Genomic DNA, 21,615 nt, shown 5'->3' on the forward strand with positions numbered 1-21,615 from the left:
TAAACCAAATATATTGTTTTAATTTAATGGTTATCATTCCAGGGTTATTGGATGGAAGAAATACCGTTGAACATGTGTTATTTAATTCAATCCAGCTGGGGTCTTATTTTATCTTTTATCCTTCCAAGGTTGATAAAATAGTACTAGTAATGTTCTGGGATCACTTTTTTTTTTTTTTGCTATACCAATTCATTACAAATTTACACTCCTTGTGCATCATCATCATCACGTCTACTTTTCCATACTTGCATTGGTCATATGAAATGCATTGAAGCAGATTTTCTATGGCGAGATGCCCGTCTTGTTACCAACCCTCACCTGTTTCCATTGATTATACTTACCTATTGTTTTTGCCACAAATGAAGTTCCTGTTATTAGTTTCTCCAATCTTGTAGAATTTGCTTTCCATAATATTTATATTCCAATGATGAAATTGTTCTACTTTATAAATTGTGTTTGTAAATTGCTATAAATCTTTGAAACAGATGAAACAGTAACTGATGATGTTTAGGAAGATTTAGCTATGTTAATATTGGCTTAATGAAAAAGTTATCAATTTATGTGTGCATGTGTTGCTTTTCAAGTTTTTGTTTTTTTTTGTAACCAAATTCTTCTTTTGAGTATTTACTATTTCATTGCTCTATCTCTTGTATTTACAATCATTATGAAGACATCTCAAGGCAGCAAGCTGGCAGAATCATTAGCACACCGGGTGAAATGCTTAGTGGTAAGAGAGGAGCACTAAACTTCTTTCCTATACTGCTATTCTAGGACATAAATAGGCATCAGGCGAAGAAACTGTGTGATTAAGACCATGTAGTTCAAAGTTTGATCTTGTTGTGTATCACCTCAAGCCAGTGCCCTAGGACAAGATCCACAGCTTCTGCGGCCGAGTGAATATAGATAAATTTGTTAATTTCTTTATCCTTATTTTTATTATACTTGGCTCTTCATTGTCATATGTCTGAAAAGCAGTAAAATTTATTCAAATTTCAAAAATGGTAAATGAAAGTTGTAGAGGAAGAGAAGGGCTACAAAAAAAAAAAACATAAAACACTATGATAGAATTTTTTTTCGTGTTAATTCGAATGACATTGAAAAAAAGATTAAAATAAATGGAAAGAACAAAAGCATTTATCTGACAACCCAATGTTTAGTGTTTCATGTCAGTTGTAAGACATTGACTAGAAGCACTAAGCTTTACATTCAGGAGGCTATTTTATAGTTACACTTCCTAGACAAATCAGTCAGCTGTAAGAATCTGCTTCATTGGTCCTGCCAACTTTACCAGTTATATGTACATAATTAACAGATATTCAACAAACACAGACCTTGATTATTCTTTGATATTAAATGCCCCCCCCCCCCACTCAATTTTTAAAACCAGATTATTCTAGAATGCATTGATTATGGAGGTACTTCCTAGATTTAAAAAGCATTTCATTCTTTAAAAGTAAAAGATAGAATATTTTATATTGTGATAACCATTTAAAAAGCTCATAATGTACTTCAAAGTTTGATCTTGTGTATCACCTCAAAACCAGTGTCCTGGGGCAAAATCCACAGCTTCTGTGGCCGAGTGAAACAAAATCCTGAAATACCGTGATCTGTCGCCCAACTACATTTTCCATCCTGTGGCGTCCGAGACGTTTGATGGGCTCGGACCACTAACTGCGAGATTCCTGTTTTCACTGGCAACTCGCCTAGCAGAGGTAACTGGTGGGCCTTATTGAAGGCGCTTGGCTGTTCAAGTGCATCAGCCTCGCTATCACCCGTGGCAACGCTGCAAGCATGTTGCTATGCCTCAATATCCATTTGACAGGTTTCCCAGCGCCCCCAACTTTTCAACCCAAAGTGGTGAATTGTTTTTCTTTTTCTTTTTAATTTAAAAAAATTGTGTTCTCTGTTTTGTCCAATTTTCTAATTTAATTTTGTAAAACGGTAAACACTGTGAAGGCAATAAACTTTAGATATGAACCAGTAGTTCCCAACCTTTTCAAAGTGATTCCCAACCCTTTTATTTAAATGACTTTTCCCATGGACCCCTTTTAATATGCTTATCCTTATGTATATATAGGTATATGAAATTTTGAATTTAGTTCACGGACCCCCAGTACTAACTTTGCGGACCCCAGGTTGGGAACCACTGAGATAAACCAATGTTTTGTGAGTAAAATTTGCTTGTATATTTGTGTATACCGGTGTAAAGACCTTGTATAGTGAAGACCACTAAAGGGAAGCAATTCTCTTAAGGCCCATAAATCATGCAAATTCAGCTATAAAGAGATCAATATAATGAGTTTTAAACTAAATACTAGAGCTGATATTATGACTAAATACTTTTAAAAGTGCTGTCTTGGTGTAGCTGCAGTCTAGTGATTGGAATCAGTAAAAGAATATAGTATTATTTATATTTTTCTTTTACTTTTTAAGTATTTTATTGAAAGTATTTTATTCTACATCTGTGACCTGGTCACTGATAAACTATTCACTGTATCTCTTGGTCAAATCCCTTGTCAAGTAAGTAACATCTCCCTTCTGCAACCCAGTCACTGATACAGTTCCATTGCCTCTGTTGAAAATCAGTTGCGGGTCAGTTTTTATAAACCTTTCTGTTTTTTTTTCTTCTTTCCTTTTCATTTTCCTGTTACTCTGCAAAGAAGCTTTGCAAAAGTTACATGACAGAGCATCTGTGATAGCATTAAGAAATCTAGGATAATGTAAGATTTCGCAATAGAATGACATGACAGGATGAAAGGCAAAGTTTACCTCAGCAGAGTTTGAATTCAGACGAAATGTTGCTAAGCATTTTGCTTGGCATGCTAATGATTCAGCCAGTTCACCACCTTTCATATATATTTCATATTCATGTCAAGATATTAACAAAAGGCAATTAACTAAAACTATTTAAAAACGTTTTCCAATATTCTTTTACTGGTTTCTCTCATTGAACTGTGGCCATACTACAGCACCACTTTCAGTGCTTTTAGTTGGTTATATCAATCTCACTACTTATTTCAGTCTAATATTTTGTAAATAATTGAATAATCCCCCATAATATTATTTAAATTTCAGTTATTCAATAAACTCAATTTCAGCATGAGTTACCTAGACCATGCTGATCTAGGTAACTCCTTATTTGTTAATTAGTTCATACAGACAAAATTAAATAACTTCAACACTTTAGATTGGCAGGATTGGTAATGCTTTGAACAAAATGGCTGCAGTATTTAATTATGGGCCTTTATATTCCAAGTTTAAACACTACCAAGATCAACTATGCTTTTTACTTTTCCAAATTTGATGAAACATGATACCAGTCAAGTATTGGAGTGAGTGAAACTTCCTTGATGTGAATGAAATTACTAAGTTACTGTTGTTCTGAATATGATAAGCGACTAAGTTACTGTATATTATTAGCTTGTTAATCATCATTATCCTTTAATACATATCAAAATCTTAGATTTTTTTAAAGATAGAAATAGATTTTGTTTACTTTTATTGGAATATAAAATATTGATTTCTAAAATAGCTGCAAGGCCTCAAATTTGGGTGGAGCGTTACTGTCAATTATATCAACCCTGATATCTTACTGGTACTTATTTTATTAACCTCAGTAGGATCAAAGGTAAAGCTACTGACCATATGAAGATTCAAAATTATATACTGTAATTAATTAGGTGTGAAATATTACAATTATAGTTTTAATTAAATATTAACAATAATAGTGAATTTAAACAAGCATAATGGCAAAAGAAACCTAATGTCTCAGTCAAAGCTGTTAATGAAATTCATATTTAAAATTGTATTGGAGAAATTTTAATTTTTGTTAGAAGCCTCTTGTGATTGAATGAAAATATTTAGTAACTCTTAATGAACTGTTGGGTCATATTTGTATATATATATATATATATGTATCATAGACTACACTATTTATTTTAGATAATAAGGTGTCATTTGAAGATGTGGCTATTATTTCTAGCAGGTCCAGAGACTGTCTAGTTGCTCCCTTCAAATTTAAGGAAAATATTGATATCCAATTATAATTTTCTGTAATTTTCTGATTCACTAAGAATTCTACTGAAGATAATGGTAAACTTTCCATTTTGAAATTACAATTACTTTATATATTGGAGTGAATTAATATGGGTGTATTGATCTCAGTCTGTTAACTCTGGCAAGAATGAGTGGATGAGGTGAAATGGCTCTATTAGTAAATCAGTCTGTATCCCAGCCTGAATATGATAAAACCTTATCACCACTCAACAATATTCTACTATTATTCCATTACATTTGTGTATGATATTTTCAGTAATTCCAATAGAAAATTATCACTTGCTTTAGCTGATAACCATTAATTAATTCACCGTTATTTAATTTCCAGTTTTTTAAATTTTTATTTTATACTTTAGAAGGACAATAAAAGTATTAGTAACCGACCAAGATTAGTTACTTTACTCCTTACAAAAATAGTAATTTTCCTAAATAAAACATAATAATTGTTATTGCAGAAGCTTGGAATACAAATAGAGAAAGAAAATAGTTTCTATTTCATAAAAAATATGGACATCTTCAAAAACATATGTTCACATCCCCCACTTTATGTCATTCTTTAAGCCTCTTAATATTAACCTCCCAGAACTGCTTCATGTTGTATGACATAAACTTTACTGTCTTAAAGTGATCTAAATTAAAATGTTCCATCAGTGTTTCATGTTAATTTATATTCTAAACATCAGCTTAATACCAAAGTTATTCTGCTAAATTCTTCATTATTTTCAAAATTAATTGTAACAATGGCAGCGTATTTCATTAGAAATATAGTAACAAAAGGGGTTAAACTTTGTCTTAAATATAGTAACCTGACTCTCTTTTTTTTTCTCTTTTTTTTTTCTCTTTTTTTTTTGCAATCTCTGGTTTAATTTATTTTCTGTTGATGTTGTTAAGCCCTAAAGTCTGCTCTGATTGAGTAGGTCTATGATCAAAAAATATTCCAGCCATGACCATCCCAACTATTTGTATATATCATAGACTACACTGTCCAATGTGCCTTTGTTTATTTAAGACAGTAGGGTGTGATTTGAAAATGTAGCTATTACTTCTAGCAAGCCCAGTGACTGTTTAGAAGCTCTCCTCAAATTTAAGCAAGATTTTAATATCCAGTTATCATTTTCCTATTATTTTCCACTTCACTATCAATTTTAAAAAGTTAATAGTGAACTTTCATGTTTGAAATTGCAATTACTTTATGTATTAAAGCAAATTAACAAGAATTAATGTACCATCTAGTCATTACTCTTTTACCTGTTTCAGTCATTTGACTGTGGCCATGCTGGAGCACCGCCTTTTTAGTCGAGCAAATCGACCCCAGGACTTATTCTTTGTAAGCCTAGAACTTATTCTATCGGTCTCTTTTGCTGAACCGCTAAGTTACGGGGACATAAACACACCAGCATCAGCTGTCAAGCAATGTTGGGGGGGGGACAAATACAGACACGCAAACATATATACACACCACACACACACACATACATATGTATATACATATATGCGACGGGCTTCTTTCAGTTTCCGTCTGCCAAATCCACTCACAAGGCTTTGGTCGGGCCGAGGCTATAGAAGAAGACACTTGCCCAAGGTGCCATGCAATGGGACTAAACCTGGAACCATGTGGTTCGTAAGGAGGCTACTTACCACACAGCCACTCCTACACCTATAGATTTTGTATTCATGTATTATGTCAAAGGAAAAAAAATCAACATGTCAGCCGCCATCAGTTACGGAGTGATTGACTCCAGCCATAAATCATAAATATTGGGGACTAAGTGAAGTAAAATATCTTGATTGGGAATGAAACCTGACCCAACACAGAGAACTTGCTTACACTCTACAGCCCCTCACATATATTAGAATAATTATAACAATTAATCTATCATTTGAGCTTCTTTATTTTTACATATTCTTTACATTGAAATCCTGATTGACATACCGAATTTACTTCTGTTTAAGTTGTACCCCTAATTTAGTATTAAACCTTGGTACAAAATTCTTTTCCCTTCATAGTTTTAATTTTGCCACACATATAAGTCGAACTCTAGTTTTTTCGTTTAAAATCAACTATAAAACAGTGAGGCTTATTCATGAGTAAACATAATACGTTTCCAATCTTGGTGTTGTGCAAATTTCTTGGGGAAAAAATGCAAGTCTACAAAAACTATCATTTTTTGCTTCAAATAAAATATATCAACTCTTGCAGGACAAAAATAAACGATTTGCAGTAAATGGTAATATTTTAGTGACTTTTTTTTCCATAACAAATTTATTTGTTTGTATCTTATGAGAATTCCAGCTAATCAACCAAATATGTTTTGTATTTCTTTCTAAGTTAATTATAACTTTCCGTTAATTTTTAAACTGTCAACGATCTACGAAAATTTTATATTTATATTTCTAATATTTATATTTTTGCATGAAATTAACACTTGAAATAAAAAAAAGTCTTTTTTATCAGTTTTGGTTGTTTTATTTAATTTTTCTGTATTTTTGTATGATTTAGTTATTGTCACATTCATGTATAAATGGTGTCACAATAATGGTGCTGATTGTTTTTCAGAATTCCTCCTCTGTGTTAGAGTGTTGTTCAAAGATATGGAAGATGCACCCACTTTCCCATTCGATAATGCATTAAAAAAGAAGATTTATATGTAATAAGTAAATCTTCATGGAAGAACATTCATAATTCATTTGCCTGTCATTGAGCTGTGTCTTATTGCTCTCTTTTAGTGCTGCTGCTACCAAAGTGGCCCAGTGGTTGGGGCAGCGGACTCGCGGTCATAGGATCGCGGTTTCGATTCCCAGACCGGGTGTTGTGAATGTTTATTGAGCGAAAACACCTAAAGCTCCACAAGGCTCCGGCAGGGGATGGTGGCGAACCCTGCTGTACTCTTTCACCACAACTTTCTCTCACTCTTACTTCCTGTTTCTGTTGTGCCTGTAATTCAAAAGGTCAGCCTTGTCACACTGCGTCACGCTGAATATCCCCGAGAACTACGTTAAGGGTACACGTGTCTGTGGAGTGCTCAGCCACTTGCACATTAATTTCATGAGCAGGCTGTTCTGTTGATCAGGTCAACTGGAACCCTCGACGTCGTATGCGATGGAGTGCCAACAACAACAACAACCACAGTGGCATAAACCTTATGCCATCACATCACAGATGGCTCTTGATTATCCTGTAGATGAAGGAAACATCTACACAATGTTCTGAGGAAGGACACTGGAGTAGTTTTTATTTCATTTCATAAAAGAAGGCATGAAGCCTAAGAATATTTTCTAAAAATGTACTTAGTCCAGATAACTAGTTTAACAACGTTATGCAGAGTTAAGTACCTTGTCAGAAGCAGACCACAAGTATCAGAAATAGGATTTCTTCTGCATCAGTAACAGAAAGTAAATCATCAAATGACTGAAAGTATCAAGGAGGAGATGCTGGATGTTTACTTGCAACCAATTTCAGACAAAATAGATGAATAAATAAATGGACAAGAGATAAAGATATAGATATATCTGTTGTGGGAAGTGACTAATTAATGATTATATTATCAATCCATCTTTGGCAATATGTTTTTCTCTTCTAAAGAAAGAAGTATTGATTTTTTTTCTTTGTCCATTGGCACATAAATACAGACTTATGATTATGACCGGAAAGTATTTTATATATTTCTGGTTGCTCTGCTCTTTATTGTTCATTTCCCAAACATTCAGCAACTTCAGTTACTTCATTAAGTATATCATGTCTAAAGTAATAAATTTATGTTATTGATAATAATAATAATAATAATAATAAAATTATTGTGTATGGTGCTCAGGTGCACTACAACTCATCAAAGGTGCATGTACAGTACATAGAATTATGTGCAAAAGTCAGGAAAGTGAACAGTGTATGAGTTATGATATACATGTGTGCATGTGCAAGGAGATGGGGATATCAGGTATAGTGTTGGCAAATTTCAGGACGCTTGGAGGTTTTAAAGGATGCAATGTCTCAGCAACTAACACCTGATGCAGGTACTTTGTTCCATGCTTCAGCAACTCTGAGTGTGGAAAAATGTTTCTGAAAGTCATGGGAGCTGTGCTGTTTTCTGGCTTTGTAGGTATGCCCATGTGTGTTTGACACATGGAGCTCAAAAAGGTGTTCAAGGTGGTTGTTGGCATGATGGTTAATAATTTATGCTATTGATATTAATATTTATACAAGATAGTGAACTGGCGTGAAATACTTAGTGGTATTTCATCCATCTTTATGTTATGTTCAAATTCTGCTGAGGTCAACTTTGCCTTTCATCTTTCAGGGTCGATAAAATAATACCAGTAACACACTGGGGTTTGATATAATTGACTTACCTACTACCCTGGGATTGCTGGTCTTGTGCTAAAATTTGAAATTGATATTAATATTTATACAATATTAGGGTATTATAGATCTGTTTCATGAAGGTGTGTGGCTTAGTGGTTAGGGTGTCAGCATCATGATCGTAAGATTGTGGTTTCGATTCCCGGACCAGGCGACATGTTGTGTTCTTGAGCAAAACACTTCATTTCACATTGCTCCAGTCCACTCAGCTGGCAAAAATGAGTAACGCTGCAATGAACTGGCGTCCCATCCAGCTGGGAAACACATACGCCATTGAAACCAGGAAACTGGGCCCATGAGCCTGGCTAGGCTTTAAAAGGGCACAAAAGATAGAAAAAGAAAGATCTGTTTCAGCTGATTTTACCAATTGGTTTCACTCACGAGTTAGGGGGAAATCCAAACTGGTGCTTATCAGAGGGGCTGACACAAAAAGTATGGTAACAACTTTCTATTGGTCTAAGGGTATAATTCTCACTTGGGGTGCAAAAGGTCCTGAGTTCATTTCCCAGATAAGCTTGATGCAATTCTTGGAACAAATGTTATTAATATTACATAAAAAATGTATTTCCAATTTTATTTTTAAATATTTAAAATTTTATGAAACGGAGCAAAATAAATTAAAATTCTTGCTCAGAGATGAACTTCTTTAATCGTTTGTTTCAGACATTAGACTGTGACCATCCTGGGGCACTGCCTTAAAGAATGTTTTTTTTTTTTTTTTTAGTTGAACAAATCAACCTCAGTACTTTTTTTTTTTTTTAATTCTGGTAATTTTTCTACCATTCTCCAACTTCCAAATATTTTTTTATTACTGTTTTCATTATATCTGACATTTAATGAAATGTGAAATTTCTATAGAATGTTATCTTCTGCTGTTTCAGTTTTAGTGCTCACTGTTAAAGAAATGTATCTTTTAGATTTGTGACCAACTATTGTTGCAACAACAAGGAATAAAAATGATACTATTTGTATGATAGTTAAGAGAATAAAAAATCTGAGTCTAAATTCATTTAAGTTATACATCATGCAGGCACCAGTGTCTCGACAAGGTAGGAGACCCCATTTAATACAGGTGTTGTCTACCAGCATACCAAATAGTGGCGGTGCAGGAATCCATCCTGAAATGATAAAGCTTAAATGTTAGTTTTGAAAGTTCCACAAACGAGAGAAAAAAATCTTTTATTTAAAACTCTGAGGCTTATAACACCCTTGTCTCAGACCAATTATGATGGAACTGTGTCAGTGATCAGGTTGCAGATAGTACAACAAAAATTTTGGCCCAGATAATTCTTTTATTGTTTTACTTGTTTCAGTCATTTGACTGCAGCCATGCTGGAGCACTGCCTTTAGTGGAACGAATTGACCCTGGAATTTATTCTTTGTAAGCCTAGTACTTATTCTATCGGTCTTTTTTACTGAACCGCTACGTTATGGGGACGTAAAAACACCAAATTCGGTTGTTGACCAACGTTGGGGGTCAGACATAGACACACAAACATACATACATACTTATATATACGAGGGTGAGTCAAAAAGTAATGCAATTTTGTTTAGGACAGGTATAATTACCAACAGCTGGTCCTCCATGGATCACATCCCTACTTCTCAACATAGTCACCATTTCTCTCAATAGCAATGTTCCACTTTCGAATGAGAGCATGTATCCCTGCTCCATAAAATTCTGTTGACTGTTCTTTGAGCCACTTCTTCACTACAGTTTTCACTTCCTCGTCACTCTCAAACCCTCTTTCATGGGGCTGAGGAGATGATAGTCCAGTAATGAGGAAGTGAAAACTGTAGTGAAGAAGTGGCTCAAAGAACAGTCAACAGAATTTTATGGGACAGGGATACATGCTCTCATTCAAAGGTGGAACATTGCTATTGAGAGAAACGGTGACTATGTTGAGAAGTAGGGATGTGATCCATGGAGGACCAGCTGTTGGTAATTATACCTGTCCTAAACAAAATTGCATTACTTTTTGACTCATCCTCACATATATATATATATGACAGGCTTCTTACAGTTTCCACCTATCAAATCCACACTTTGGTCAGCCCAAGGCTATAGTGGAAGACACTTGCCCAAGGTGCCACACAGTGGGACTGAACCAGGAACCATGTGGTTGGGAAGAGTTTGGTAGAGAAACTGTGTGGAAGCCTATCACATGAGTGTGTACCCTCCCACCACCAGCTGACAACTGATATTGGTTTGTTTATGTTCCTGTATCTCAGCAGTTTGGCAAAACCAGACTTTAAAAAAATAAGTGCCAGGGTCAATTTAATAACACATAAAACTATTAAATTTCAAATTATTTTGGAACTGTGCCAAAGACCAGGTTACAGTCGTGTCTCCTGAAATAATTCAATATTAATCTAAAATAATTCTAGGTGTTATTAAATGGCTAGAATGACTCTCAGATGTTGTTCCTTCAGTTCCCACACATGAAGTCAGATCAAGTTACTTGCTACACAACACTGAAATATAATATTTGTGATTTTTTTATAATGAAGAGATTGAAGACATATTTACTTTTTGTTGAAGTCGTGTCTTATTTATTAGAAAGTTTACTCTGCTTGATATTGTTTTTATAGAGAAAACATATGGATGGAATTAAAATCATAACTCTAAAACTTGAAATCTTACCTATAAGTGTTGAAGTGAAGATAAATATAGAAAATGGGACAGCCTTATCTGATTCACCAACACACCTGGAACAGAATATGATATTTAGAAAGTTATTGTTAGAAAAAGTTCTTTTTGAGTTATATATATATATATATCTATACTATATCTATCTATCTCTCTCTCTCTCTCTCTCTCTATATATATATATATATATATGACTAGGGTGTTGGAACTCCTACATTGCTAGAAATAAGAGCTAAAATGCTCTCATGCTGCAATCAAAGCACATAATTGTATACTTATATACTGACCTGTCAGTATATAAATATATTTAGTGACAATTATAATTTTCATTTTCGCTAACATATTGCTGTCTATATTAATTATATATATATATATATATATATATATATTGAGGAATAGCAGTCATGAGATGGAAAAGGTATCAAATTTCATAGTGCAAGAGCTGTGAGCGTGTATTCCATTACTGGCATTATGCTAAACAGACATTGAACTTACCTGCCTTTACAAGTATACTGTATAGAAAACCCCGCTGACATGGAAAAGGCAAGCATAAAAATAATGATGGAAATTATATATATCTGTGTGTGTGTGTGTGTGTGTGTGTGTGCATAAACACACATGAGGGGTTGCTGAGAAGTTCCTGGCTTTGGGTAAAAGAAAATGCAGGAGGATCAGTTAATTATGATTTTATTCAACATATTCCCATCTCAGATTCACACATTTATTGCAGTGGTCCTTCAGTTTTTCTAAACCCGCTAAAAGAACTCTGAAGGTTGGACTTCCAAACAGATCTTTCATGATACCCGTACAGCCAGGTACTTTTCAGCACCCCCTTGTATGTATGTATATGTGTGCACGCACGTGTGTGTGTATTATGATATATATATATATATATATATATATATATATATATATATATATATATATATATATATATATTAGCCAACAGGTTTTGGGGTCTGATGATACGCCATAAAGCTAAACCCTTTATGGACGGGAAACCTAAGGTAATCCCATAAACTGGCCTTATCTAACTTTAATATATATATATTTATATATATATATATATATATATATATATATATATATGCGAGTAAAAATAAATACAAAAAAGGTGGGTTTTTTTGTATGATTGTGTATAGAGGAATATATTATTTTGTTTAAAAGAGTTCCAACACTGTCTGTTTTTTATGTTTTATTTATATTCCTGCAGAACCAATGTGGGGTATAGAATATGGAATATACAATATATAATATAAAATAAAATAAAATAAAAATGGATGGCACCATGAAAGAAAGTATTGAATGTAGATGAAATATTGAGTGTTCAATATAAAGGATCAAATATATAAATATAAATATATAAAGGCGACTCGAGTTTCAGGGCTATTTCCCTTCGTCATGGCCGGTATGACAGACTTTAACAGACTATATATATATAAAATGAAAATAATTGTTTCTTTCTTGAGCCATGCCAGGCTCATATATATATATATATATATGTATATATATATATATATATATATATATATACAGCTGGCGTTAGGAAGGGCATCCAGCTGTAGAAACTCTGCCAAATCAGACTGGAGCCTGGTGTTGCCATCCGGTTTCACCAGTCCTCAGTCAAATCGTCCAACCCATGCTAGCATGGAAAGCGGACGTTAAACGATGATGATGATGATGATATATATATATATATATATATATATATATATATATATATACTTGCTCAGAGTAAAAGGTAGACTGTATTATGCATGTGTGTGAAAAGCCATGCTACATGGCAGTGAAACATGGGCCATGACTGCTGAGGGTACGTGTAAGCTTGCAAGGAATGAAGCTAGTATGCTCTGCTGGATGTGTAATGTCAGTGTGCATACATGACAGTGTAAGCGCCCTGAGAGAAAAGTTGGACATAAGAAGCATCAAATGTGATATGCAAAAGAGATGACTGTGCTGGTATGGTCATCTGTTGCATATGGATGAGGGCAGCCGTGTGAAAAAGTGTCACACCCTAGCAGTAGAGGGAACCTGTGGAAGAGGTAGGAAGACCTGGGATAAGGTGGTGAAGCACAACCTTCAAATATTCGGTGTCACCAAGGCGATGACAAATGACCAAGACCTTTGGAAATATGGTGTGCTTGAGAAGACCCAGCAAGCCAAGTGGGACCGTAACAGTGGCCTATGCCAGTGCTGTATAACCAACCCATTTAAGAGTACCCTTCAATCATTGGGCAACAAACTGTGCTTGCGAAGACATGTTGAGGCAAATGAAGTTGTTGTCGTGGCCGATGACAGTACCGCCTGATTGGTACCCATGCTGGTGGCATGTAAACAAGCACCATTTGAATGTGATCATTGCCAGTACCACCGGTGGCACGTAAAAAGCACCCACTACACTCTCAGAATGGATGGCATTAGGAAGGGCATCCAGCTGTAGAAACATTGCCAAATCAGATTGAAGCCTGGTGCAGCCTTCCGGCTACCATCCAACCCATGCCAGCATGGAAGGCAGATGTTAAATGACAATGATGATAATATATATGTGCACCAGCACACGGTGGTGCACCAGCATGACCGCAGCCACTTGGCTGAAACACATAAATAAATAAATAAATAAATATATATATATATATATATATATATATATATATATATATATATATACAATGGCTAGTAATGCACAGAATTAACTGGAAAGTCTGACTCGTTTGATGGTTTAAATGTTAGCAATAAAGGAAATGTTGTAAATATAATTCCACCATCATATTTAGCTTGATACAAACAGAATATCAGGAAAGTTAATATATACAGCAGCCAAAAGCTCAGAAGTATATATTTACTTGTTTAACATTTAAAGTGCTAGGACGACATGCCCCAAACAACACACAATGACTGTGGTGAGAAGCATTACTAAATCATATGCAAAGAAAAATAATAAGTCAGTTTTAAAGGTGGTCACATGATTCTTAGGTAATGCATTGACTTAGATGGTTTAATGGATTTTAAAATTCCAAGTGTGAACCATCCAAACCTGACATTTTTCTTTTTTCTCTTTTCTTTGGTCTAAAGAAAAAACCTTGCGTCTTTTACTTTGGGAAGTTTTATTAGGACATCAACATTATCATCATCATTTAACATCCGTTTTCTATGCTGGCATTGATTGGATAGTTTAATAGGATCTAGCAAGCTTGCAGGGCTGTGACAAACTTCAATGCCAGCCATTCCCAATACCAACCACTTTGTAGTGTGTACAGGTCCTTTTTGTTTAGTAAAATACTTGGCTGTGGGTTTGTATCTCAAAAATAGTGGAGCTCAGCTTGAACAAACTACTGAACCCCATCTGGTACTTCATAGCTAGCAGTGGAGGAGGTAAGAAATAGAGAAATTATAAGGCGGCGAGCTGGCAGAAACGTTAGCACGCCGGGCGAAATGCTTAGTTCTGAGTTCAAATTCCGCCGAGGTCAACTTTGCCTTTCATCCTTTCGGGGTCGATAAATTAAGTACCAGTTACGCACTTAATCTCTTTGTCTGTCCTTGTTTGTCCCCTCTATGTTTAGCCCCTTGTGGGCAATAAAGAAATAAGAAATAGAGAAATTATGACTTGATAGTAAACTAACCAGATCCTGTCTAGTGTTTATCTGTCTGGAGAGCTCTAAACGTGGAGGTGCAATGGCCCAGTGGTTAGGGCAGTGGACTCGCGGTCGTAGGATCGCGGTTTCGATTTCCAGACCGAGCATTGTGAGTGTTTATTGAGTGAAAACACCTAAAGCTCCACGAGGCTCTGGCAGGGGATGGTGGCTAACTCTGCTGTACTCTTTCACCACAACTTTCTCTCACTCTTTCTTTCTGTTTCTGTTATCCCTGCATTTCAAAGGGCCAGTCTTGTCACACTGTGTGTCATGCTGGATCTCCCCGAGAACTACGTTAAGGGTACACGTATCTGTGGAGTGCTCAGCCACTTGCACGTTAATTTCATGAGCAGGCTGTTCCGTTGATCGGATCAACTGGAACCCTCGTCGTCGTAACCGATGGAGCTCTGAATCACCAGAGCTCTGAACAAATTCTCTTCTCTGGTAATGAATAAATCGTTATGCATATTATAAACTGATATTTATTTAAATGATAAAAGAAGAACATGCAACAACTTACTTTATCAAAGCAGTGATAACTGAACTAAAACTAATGCAGCCGATAAAAGCTCTTATTGATAAGACAAGTGCAAGATAAATTCCTCCATAACACGTATTTGAACATATACCAGGTTTTGCCATTTGAGTTTTACCAACACATGAACAATTTGAAAACGTCTGCAATAAAAATATCAATAAATAACATTGTAAACTCATAATTGTAAAATTAAATTTGTGATACTTGTAATTTAAAAGGTTTTACATTAAATTGTAATTTTTTTTTTTTACAGAATGAATGAGAAGCTAACTGGATAGGACTTGTAGAACAGCTACTGTATGTCCATAACATTAATTGTATGAGAAAATAGCAAGAAACTAAACCAGTTGTTCTGAACCATTCTTTGCGTATGGACCCCTTTGATTCCTATTTCACTAATTCGGACCCCCATAGCCATTTGATGTTTAGAAAAAAGCTGATTGCTTTTTCATAATTAAATATTATTAGGAATTGCATATAAAAATATTAAAACATTTTGTTTATTGTATAAGTATAACCAATTTGTATACTGTCAACTTAACGTGACAGTCCCAATAAGGGAATCATACTGCTGCTATTTAGCCCTAGGAAGCTGGACCGCTTCCTGTCGGCCTTGACACATTTCCTGTGTCCTTATGTTTATGAGGGGGAGACAAGCACCTCCACCCAGCCTAGCCTGCATTCAGGGATATGCTTCTGAGTCTTTGCTCATCATCAGCCTGAAGTAGCACAACCAGCTGGCTGAAGATGCCTGTCAGTCTCTCACAAACATATATATTTCTAGTGAAAACAACATTCACTGATTACAAAAATTAGAAAACGACAAACTCTTATGTGGACCCCACCCACTGAAGGTCATATGGACCCCCACCTGAGAACTGCTGAACTAAACAAAAGATGTGATAGGTATTTTGATACAAACAAACAGCATAAATTATACTGGAATGTTAAAGAATATTTGAAGTATTTAGGAGAAGCAGAAATTTATCAGAAAGAATGATGTGATTTTTTCATGTAATAAAAATATTTATCAACAAATGCAGTCTATCACAAGAATATCATTAAAATAATGTGACTAATTGAACCAAATGAGCTGCAAGGCATGTCATAACATGTAGAGTACCCCAAGGTTCCATACTAGGTCCTGTACTCATCTGTATGTACTTTCATTATCTTACATATTACTTTAATGGTCTTGGTTTGAATCAGATGACTATTTAGCCTCTAAGCCATTACCCATCTCCTTAATTTATTGTTGATTTTCACATAAATTATTTCTAATTAAGAGTATGGTTTTAATTAATATGCAAAACTTTGATTCTGGTTATTAGTAAAATATCAATCCTATAAGAAAATAGTCATCAATTCGTTACTTAGCATCCAGGAAGGCAGTAAGCTGGCAGAGTTGTTAGAGCATCAGAAATACTGCTGTACAGCATTAGTTCTGGTCCTTCAGGCTCTGAGTTCAGATCCTATTGAAATCAACTTTGCCTTTCTCTCCCTGAATAAAATACAACACTAGTCTAGTAATGCAGTTGATAGCATTGACCACTAGCCTTGAACCTAAATCAGAAACCATTAGCACCCAGGGTAGCCTGCGTTAAATAAACTCATTACCAATGGTAGTCTATCCATGACCATTCCTTCATTTCTTTTTATAAACTGCTGGCATCAGTTGTTAGTTGTCGGAGCACTGCATCCTTCAAAACTTCCATGCTTCCTGAGATTCACCAACACTACAACCTGATTTTCTCCCCTCCATACACACGCAAGCATGTATCTGACTCATACACTGTTCACTTTTCCAGACATTTGTACAATACTGCATATGCTTTATACGCACTTTTGACAAGTTGTAGTGCACCTGAGCACTGTATACAATAATTTCATTATTATTTATTATTATTATTTTATGTTTGACTTTTGTTTTGCATTTGTACAAGTTGGATCCAAGTCTCACCCAAAGACCTCAAGAGACAACAAGTTAGAAGTTCATGTAGGTGTTATGCCTAGGGTACCATATATTTGGATTTGTACATAGTGTTGTTCTAGAGAATGTTTAAGAAACCATAAGAAAATTATGTGTTTGCTTTAAAATTTGAGATCACATAGACAGTATTTTACGTAGGATATGGGCAGTTCCCATGAGCACTATCTTTTGAGCTTCAGCCATTTTGGGGTTTCCTGGTATCTGAGCTAGGTAGTAATCAGCCCGTTTCGCTGTCATTCCCAGGGCACCTATGGCAATAGGTATTGTTTTAGTCTTCAGTCTTATTATTATTATTATTATTATTATTAGTACTATTATTATTATTATTATTATTATATACTTTTAAGATCACATTAGCAAATGTCTCCTTCTTTTAAGTCTCTAAGGTATGACATGTAGGAGATTTAATTGCTGTTTCTAGCAGGTCATGCAACTATATAGTAACTCCCTCACTAGTCTGAGTAGCTTAGTTGTTGATTGAATTGATAAATGCATGATCAAGTGGGTTAAATCACCTTCAAATATTATATAATTTAGTTACTTAAAACCTTATTCACGACAGTGCAGTTTTGATCTGTTGGACATTCAGAAAAGAGAAAACAAAGAAAACAAGAGAAAAGATTGAAAGCAAAGAAAACAGTATTATTACTATATATATATATATATATATATATAAAAAAAACATACATTAGTTTTGATATTGTGATATTGACATCCTGCATAGCATGGTGATTTGAATGACCTTCCATCTGCTCCACATACTGGTTCATAATCATATTCATTACACTGTAGCTTGAGGGAACTGATTTGAAAACAGCTCAACTGGTTTAAATCTTGTTGAAAGGTAACTGGAGTAGGGCTATTGAGAAGAAATAATAAAAAAACAACTTACTGTTTGACACTTTGAACAATATCAATAGTATTAACAAAAATATATTTGCAAAATATCATAATTTCATTGTCATCAGCTTACAAGGCTGTATTCATGAGTGATGAGGGGCAGGGGTCTCATGGAATGCTAGAATTGCAGGTGCTGGTAAAGTAATGTGCCACAAAAGGGGAACAGTTGGAAAACCCCCCCCCAAACTTGCTATTTTCAGTTCAGTTTGTGTGCCTGTCTTAACTTAAGGTCACAAATGTTGGGTATTGACTGAAAGGGTATGACTGCAAATAGAAGCAGCTGAAATGGAGTTCCTCTGAATAATCTCTGGAGTAATGTTAGTCAACAGGGTGCATAGCTTGAAGACCAGGGAATCTTTCTAGGAAATTTGGCTACTACTTCTGGCAGATTGAACAACCACTTATTGACCTCTCTCTCTCTCTCTCTCTCTCTCTCTCTGAGTATATCAAGTAATAAAAATACCATGCAATGGCTTACATCAGAGACAATCTAACATGTATCTATTTGATATAAATGTTGGTTGATTGATTTATTCAGTCACATTTTACATTGTACAGAGAGAGAGAGAGAGAGTGGGGGGACATAGAGTAGAAGAGAGACACAGAGAGTTAACATAAGAGGTACAGAATGAGTCCACATACTTGGCTTGGTGGCAGGCAATGAGTAAGGGAACACACACACACTCATTTCATTATGTATAAGCACCAAGAAATTTAATGAAAGCCAAATTATAATTATTGTATGTATGCCATATTGTTTTCAAATTTTGGTACAAGGCCAGACATTTTTGGGGAGGGGTTAAGTTGATTGTATCGACCCCAGTGCTTAACTGGTACTTGTTTTGTCAATTCCAAAAGGATAAAAGACAAAGCCAACCTTTACAGAATTTTAACTCAGAATGCAAAGACGGACGAAATGCCACTCAGCATTTAGCCTGGTGTGCTAAAGGTTCTGCCAGCTCACTGCCTTTGTATGTATATCGTATTACCTGACATAATCCATGGCATGATCCAAGAATACTTCCACAGTTACCTATCATGTGACAAATAGCACTCAAGTTGTCAACATATTTATCATCAAAGGTAATTTTAATAGTATTTAAATAAAAGATGTATTCTATGTAATAGGTTAATAGTTTTCTTTATTGCTTTGTTTAAATATTGTTAGGGCTTAATAATCAATGGAGGAAGAGCTTTGTCAATATTGATCTGATAATATCTAAGTCAGCTGTGGTTTGTAGATAGAATAAAGACTGAACAAACATATGAGATAGACTATTGAACAAAGCTAGATAACACAAACAATCCTTTCTACTGTTGGCACAAGGCCTGAAATGTTGGGGGAGGGGACTAGTGGATTACATCAACCTCAGTGTTTCATTGGTGCTTAATTTGTCTACCCTGAAAGGATGAAAGGCAAAGTTGACCTTGGCTGAATTTGAACTCAGAACATAGTAGCAGACAAAATACCACTAAGCATTTCACCTGGCATGCTAACAATTCACCGCCTTAGATAACACAAATGATCCTTTCTACTATAGGCACAAGGCCTGATATTTTTGGGGAGGGAACCAGTCGATTACATCGACTCCAGTGCGTAACTGGTACTTAATTTATTGCCCCCCCCCCCAAAAAAGGACGAAAGGCATAGTTGACCCTGCATGGCATTTGAACTAGGAACATGATGACAGAAAAATACTACTATGCATTTTGCTGGCATGCTAACGATTCTACCAGCTTGCCGCCTTAACACAAATAATGACTCAAACTTGTCACAGGTCATTATATAGGACAGTCACTCCCAAACATATTTCTACTTACAGTGTACTTTAGAGCAATTAAAATATATTAAAAAAAAATATTAAAAATGGGATTTATGTATTTTGGCCTATAAATTACAGTCAGGTAATTATAATTTCTTTATTCTTTATGAAACACGAGCTTGCTGTTTTGAGGGAAAAATTTTTTATATTTGCACCTATTTCAGTTAAACATATTTTTATTTCATTTTCATTACAATGAACTCTATCTCTCTCTTACTTTCTCTATCTCTCTCTTACTTTCTCTCTCTCTCTCTCTCTTTCATTTAATGCTTGTGATTGAAGAAAAATCCAGTTCACATAAATAGTACTGATGATGCTGCTGCTGCTGATGATGATGATGGCATACACCACTCTGTAAGTATCCCCAATGTCATATCTTCATCACCCTCTCCCCACTCTCTCTCTCTTTCCCTGTATATCTATCTATTTATCTATCTATCTATCTGTCTGTCTATTCATCTATCTATGTATCTCTCACCACTCACTCTTCACATGAGGCAGCCGTGTTTCTCCTCTGCTGCAAGAAAACCTTATTCTGCCCCTCAATACTATTCCCCCACTCAGGGAGCTTATCTTGCAACTTACTCAATGACTTCACTGCTGCTGGTGTCATGTGAAAAGTACCCAGTACACTCTGTAAAGTTGTTAGCATCCTTTTGTCTCAGGAGACAATAGAGTTGCGCATAAACTAATCCAGTCTGGTTTTTACATTTCATGCCCTCTCCAGTTTCCTCTCCAGTTTTGCACAGGCCTGGGCTAAATGTAAGAAAATCCTGGGTAGCCCAATCGTCAGGATTCCTCTCTCGACCTTGCTGACGTAGTCCAAAGGAATGCAGAGCATTACGTTTGGCATCAGCTTGGTTGCAGGAGCTGCCAGAAGAGTGTCGAGTCAAGCACTAAACCACTTATGGAGATCCACTCCGGATTTCTTTGAAGGTTGTCTCCTTTCCGTAACCCTGGATAGGAGCCCATACCGGGTACTGTCAGCTGAGCCCGGGACTTGTGTCAGGCAGGGTCGTCACTCCCTGAAGTAGTGAAGAAAATCACTACCCACTACCTCTGTAAAGTATTTGGCATGGAAAAAGCATCCAGCCATGGAAACCAGGCCAAAGAAGACAGAAGAGCTAAGTGCAGTTTTATGATTTGCCATTTCCTGTCAAACCAACCAACCCAGCATGGAAAACGGATGATAAATGATGATGTTGATAGTGATGATGCTGATGGTGGTGATGCTGCTGCTGATAATGATGATGACGATGGACTATTTCCCTTTTACCAAATCTATTTGCAAGACTTCGGATGGCCCAGAACTATAGCAGAAAATACTTGCCCAAAGTGCAGCACAATGGGTCTGAAGCCGTGATCATATGGTTAGGAAGCAAGCTTCTTACCAGACAGCCATACTTGTACCTATGTATCTACCTCAATATAGAATAGTATGTCCAACAAAATTACTTTACTGTTCTTATTTAGATCATCAGTCATCATCATCATCATCATCATCATCATCATCAATATAATTCCAGACAAAGTCTTGTGATAAATATAATCAACTAAAGCTTTTGAAGGTGCAACCCTGGCATGGCTGCGATCATCCAGTGAGTGTAACAAATAACATAGTCAAAGAACAACACTATAACTGGCTTCCAGTACTGATTCACAACATAGC

General features: G+C 35.5%; 2 protein-coding genes across 3 annotated transcripts in view; one reads left to right on the forward strand and one right to left on the reverse strand.

Annotated features, from left to right (window-relative positions):
* LOC106875194 (mitochondrial nicotinamide adenine dinucleotide transporter SLC25A51) overlaps positions 1–21,615 on the forward strand; it is a 71,673-nt gene that overhangs the window by 2,397 nt on the left and 47,661 nt on the right. Inside the window, exons 2-3 of one of the 2 annotated variants that reach the window (XM_089350394.1) lie at positions 2,078–2,166; positions 20,229–20,300. The gene's annotated coding sequence lies outside the window, so the exon portion shown is untranslated. The remainder of the gene's footprint in view (positions 1–2,077; positions 2,167–20,228; positions 20,301–21,615) is intronic. The other variant, XM_052966915.2, reaches the window with a different exon arrangement.
* The window catches only part of LOC106875186 (solute carrier organic anion transporter family member 74D), a 48,463-nt gene continuing 35,806 nt past the window's right edge, over positions 8,959–21,615 (reverse strand). The window contains exons 9-12 of the mRNA XM_089350393.1: positions 17,911–18,082; positions 15,216–15,373; positions 11,058–11,122; positions 8,959–9,531 (exon numbers count right to left, since the gene is read on the reverse strand). Coding sequence (XP_089206519.1) covers positions 9,266–9,531; positions 11,058–11,122; positions 15,216–15,373; positions 17,911–18,082 — 661 coding nt within the window. The 3' untranslated portion in view covers positions 8,959–9,265. The remainder of the gene's footprint in view (positions 9,532–11,057; positions 11,123–15,215; positions 15,374–17,910; positions 18,083–21,615) is intronic.

The sequence above is a fragment of the Octopus bimaculoides genome, chromosome 4 (genome assembly GCF_046866305.1).
Source record: "Octopus bimaculoides isolate indiv1 chromosome 4, ASM4686630v1, whole genome shotgun sequence".
Taxonomy (NCBI): domain Eukaryota; kingdom Metazoa; phylum Mollusca; class Cephalopoda; order Octopoda; family Octopodidae; genus Octopus; species Octopus bimaculoides.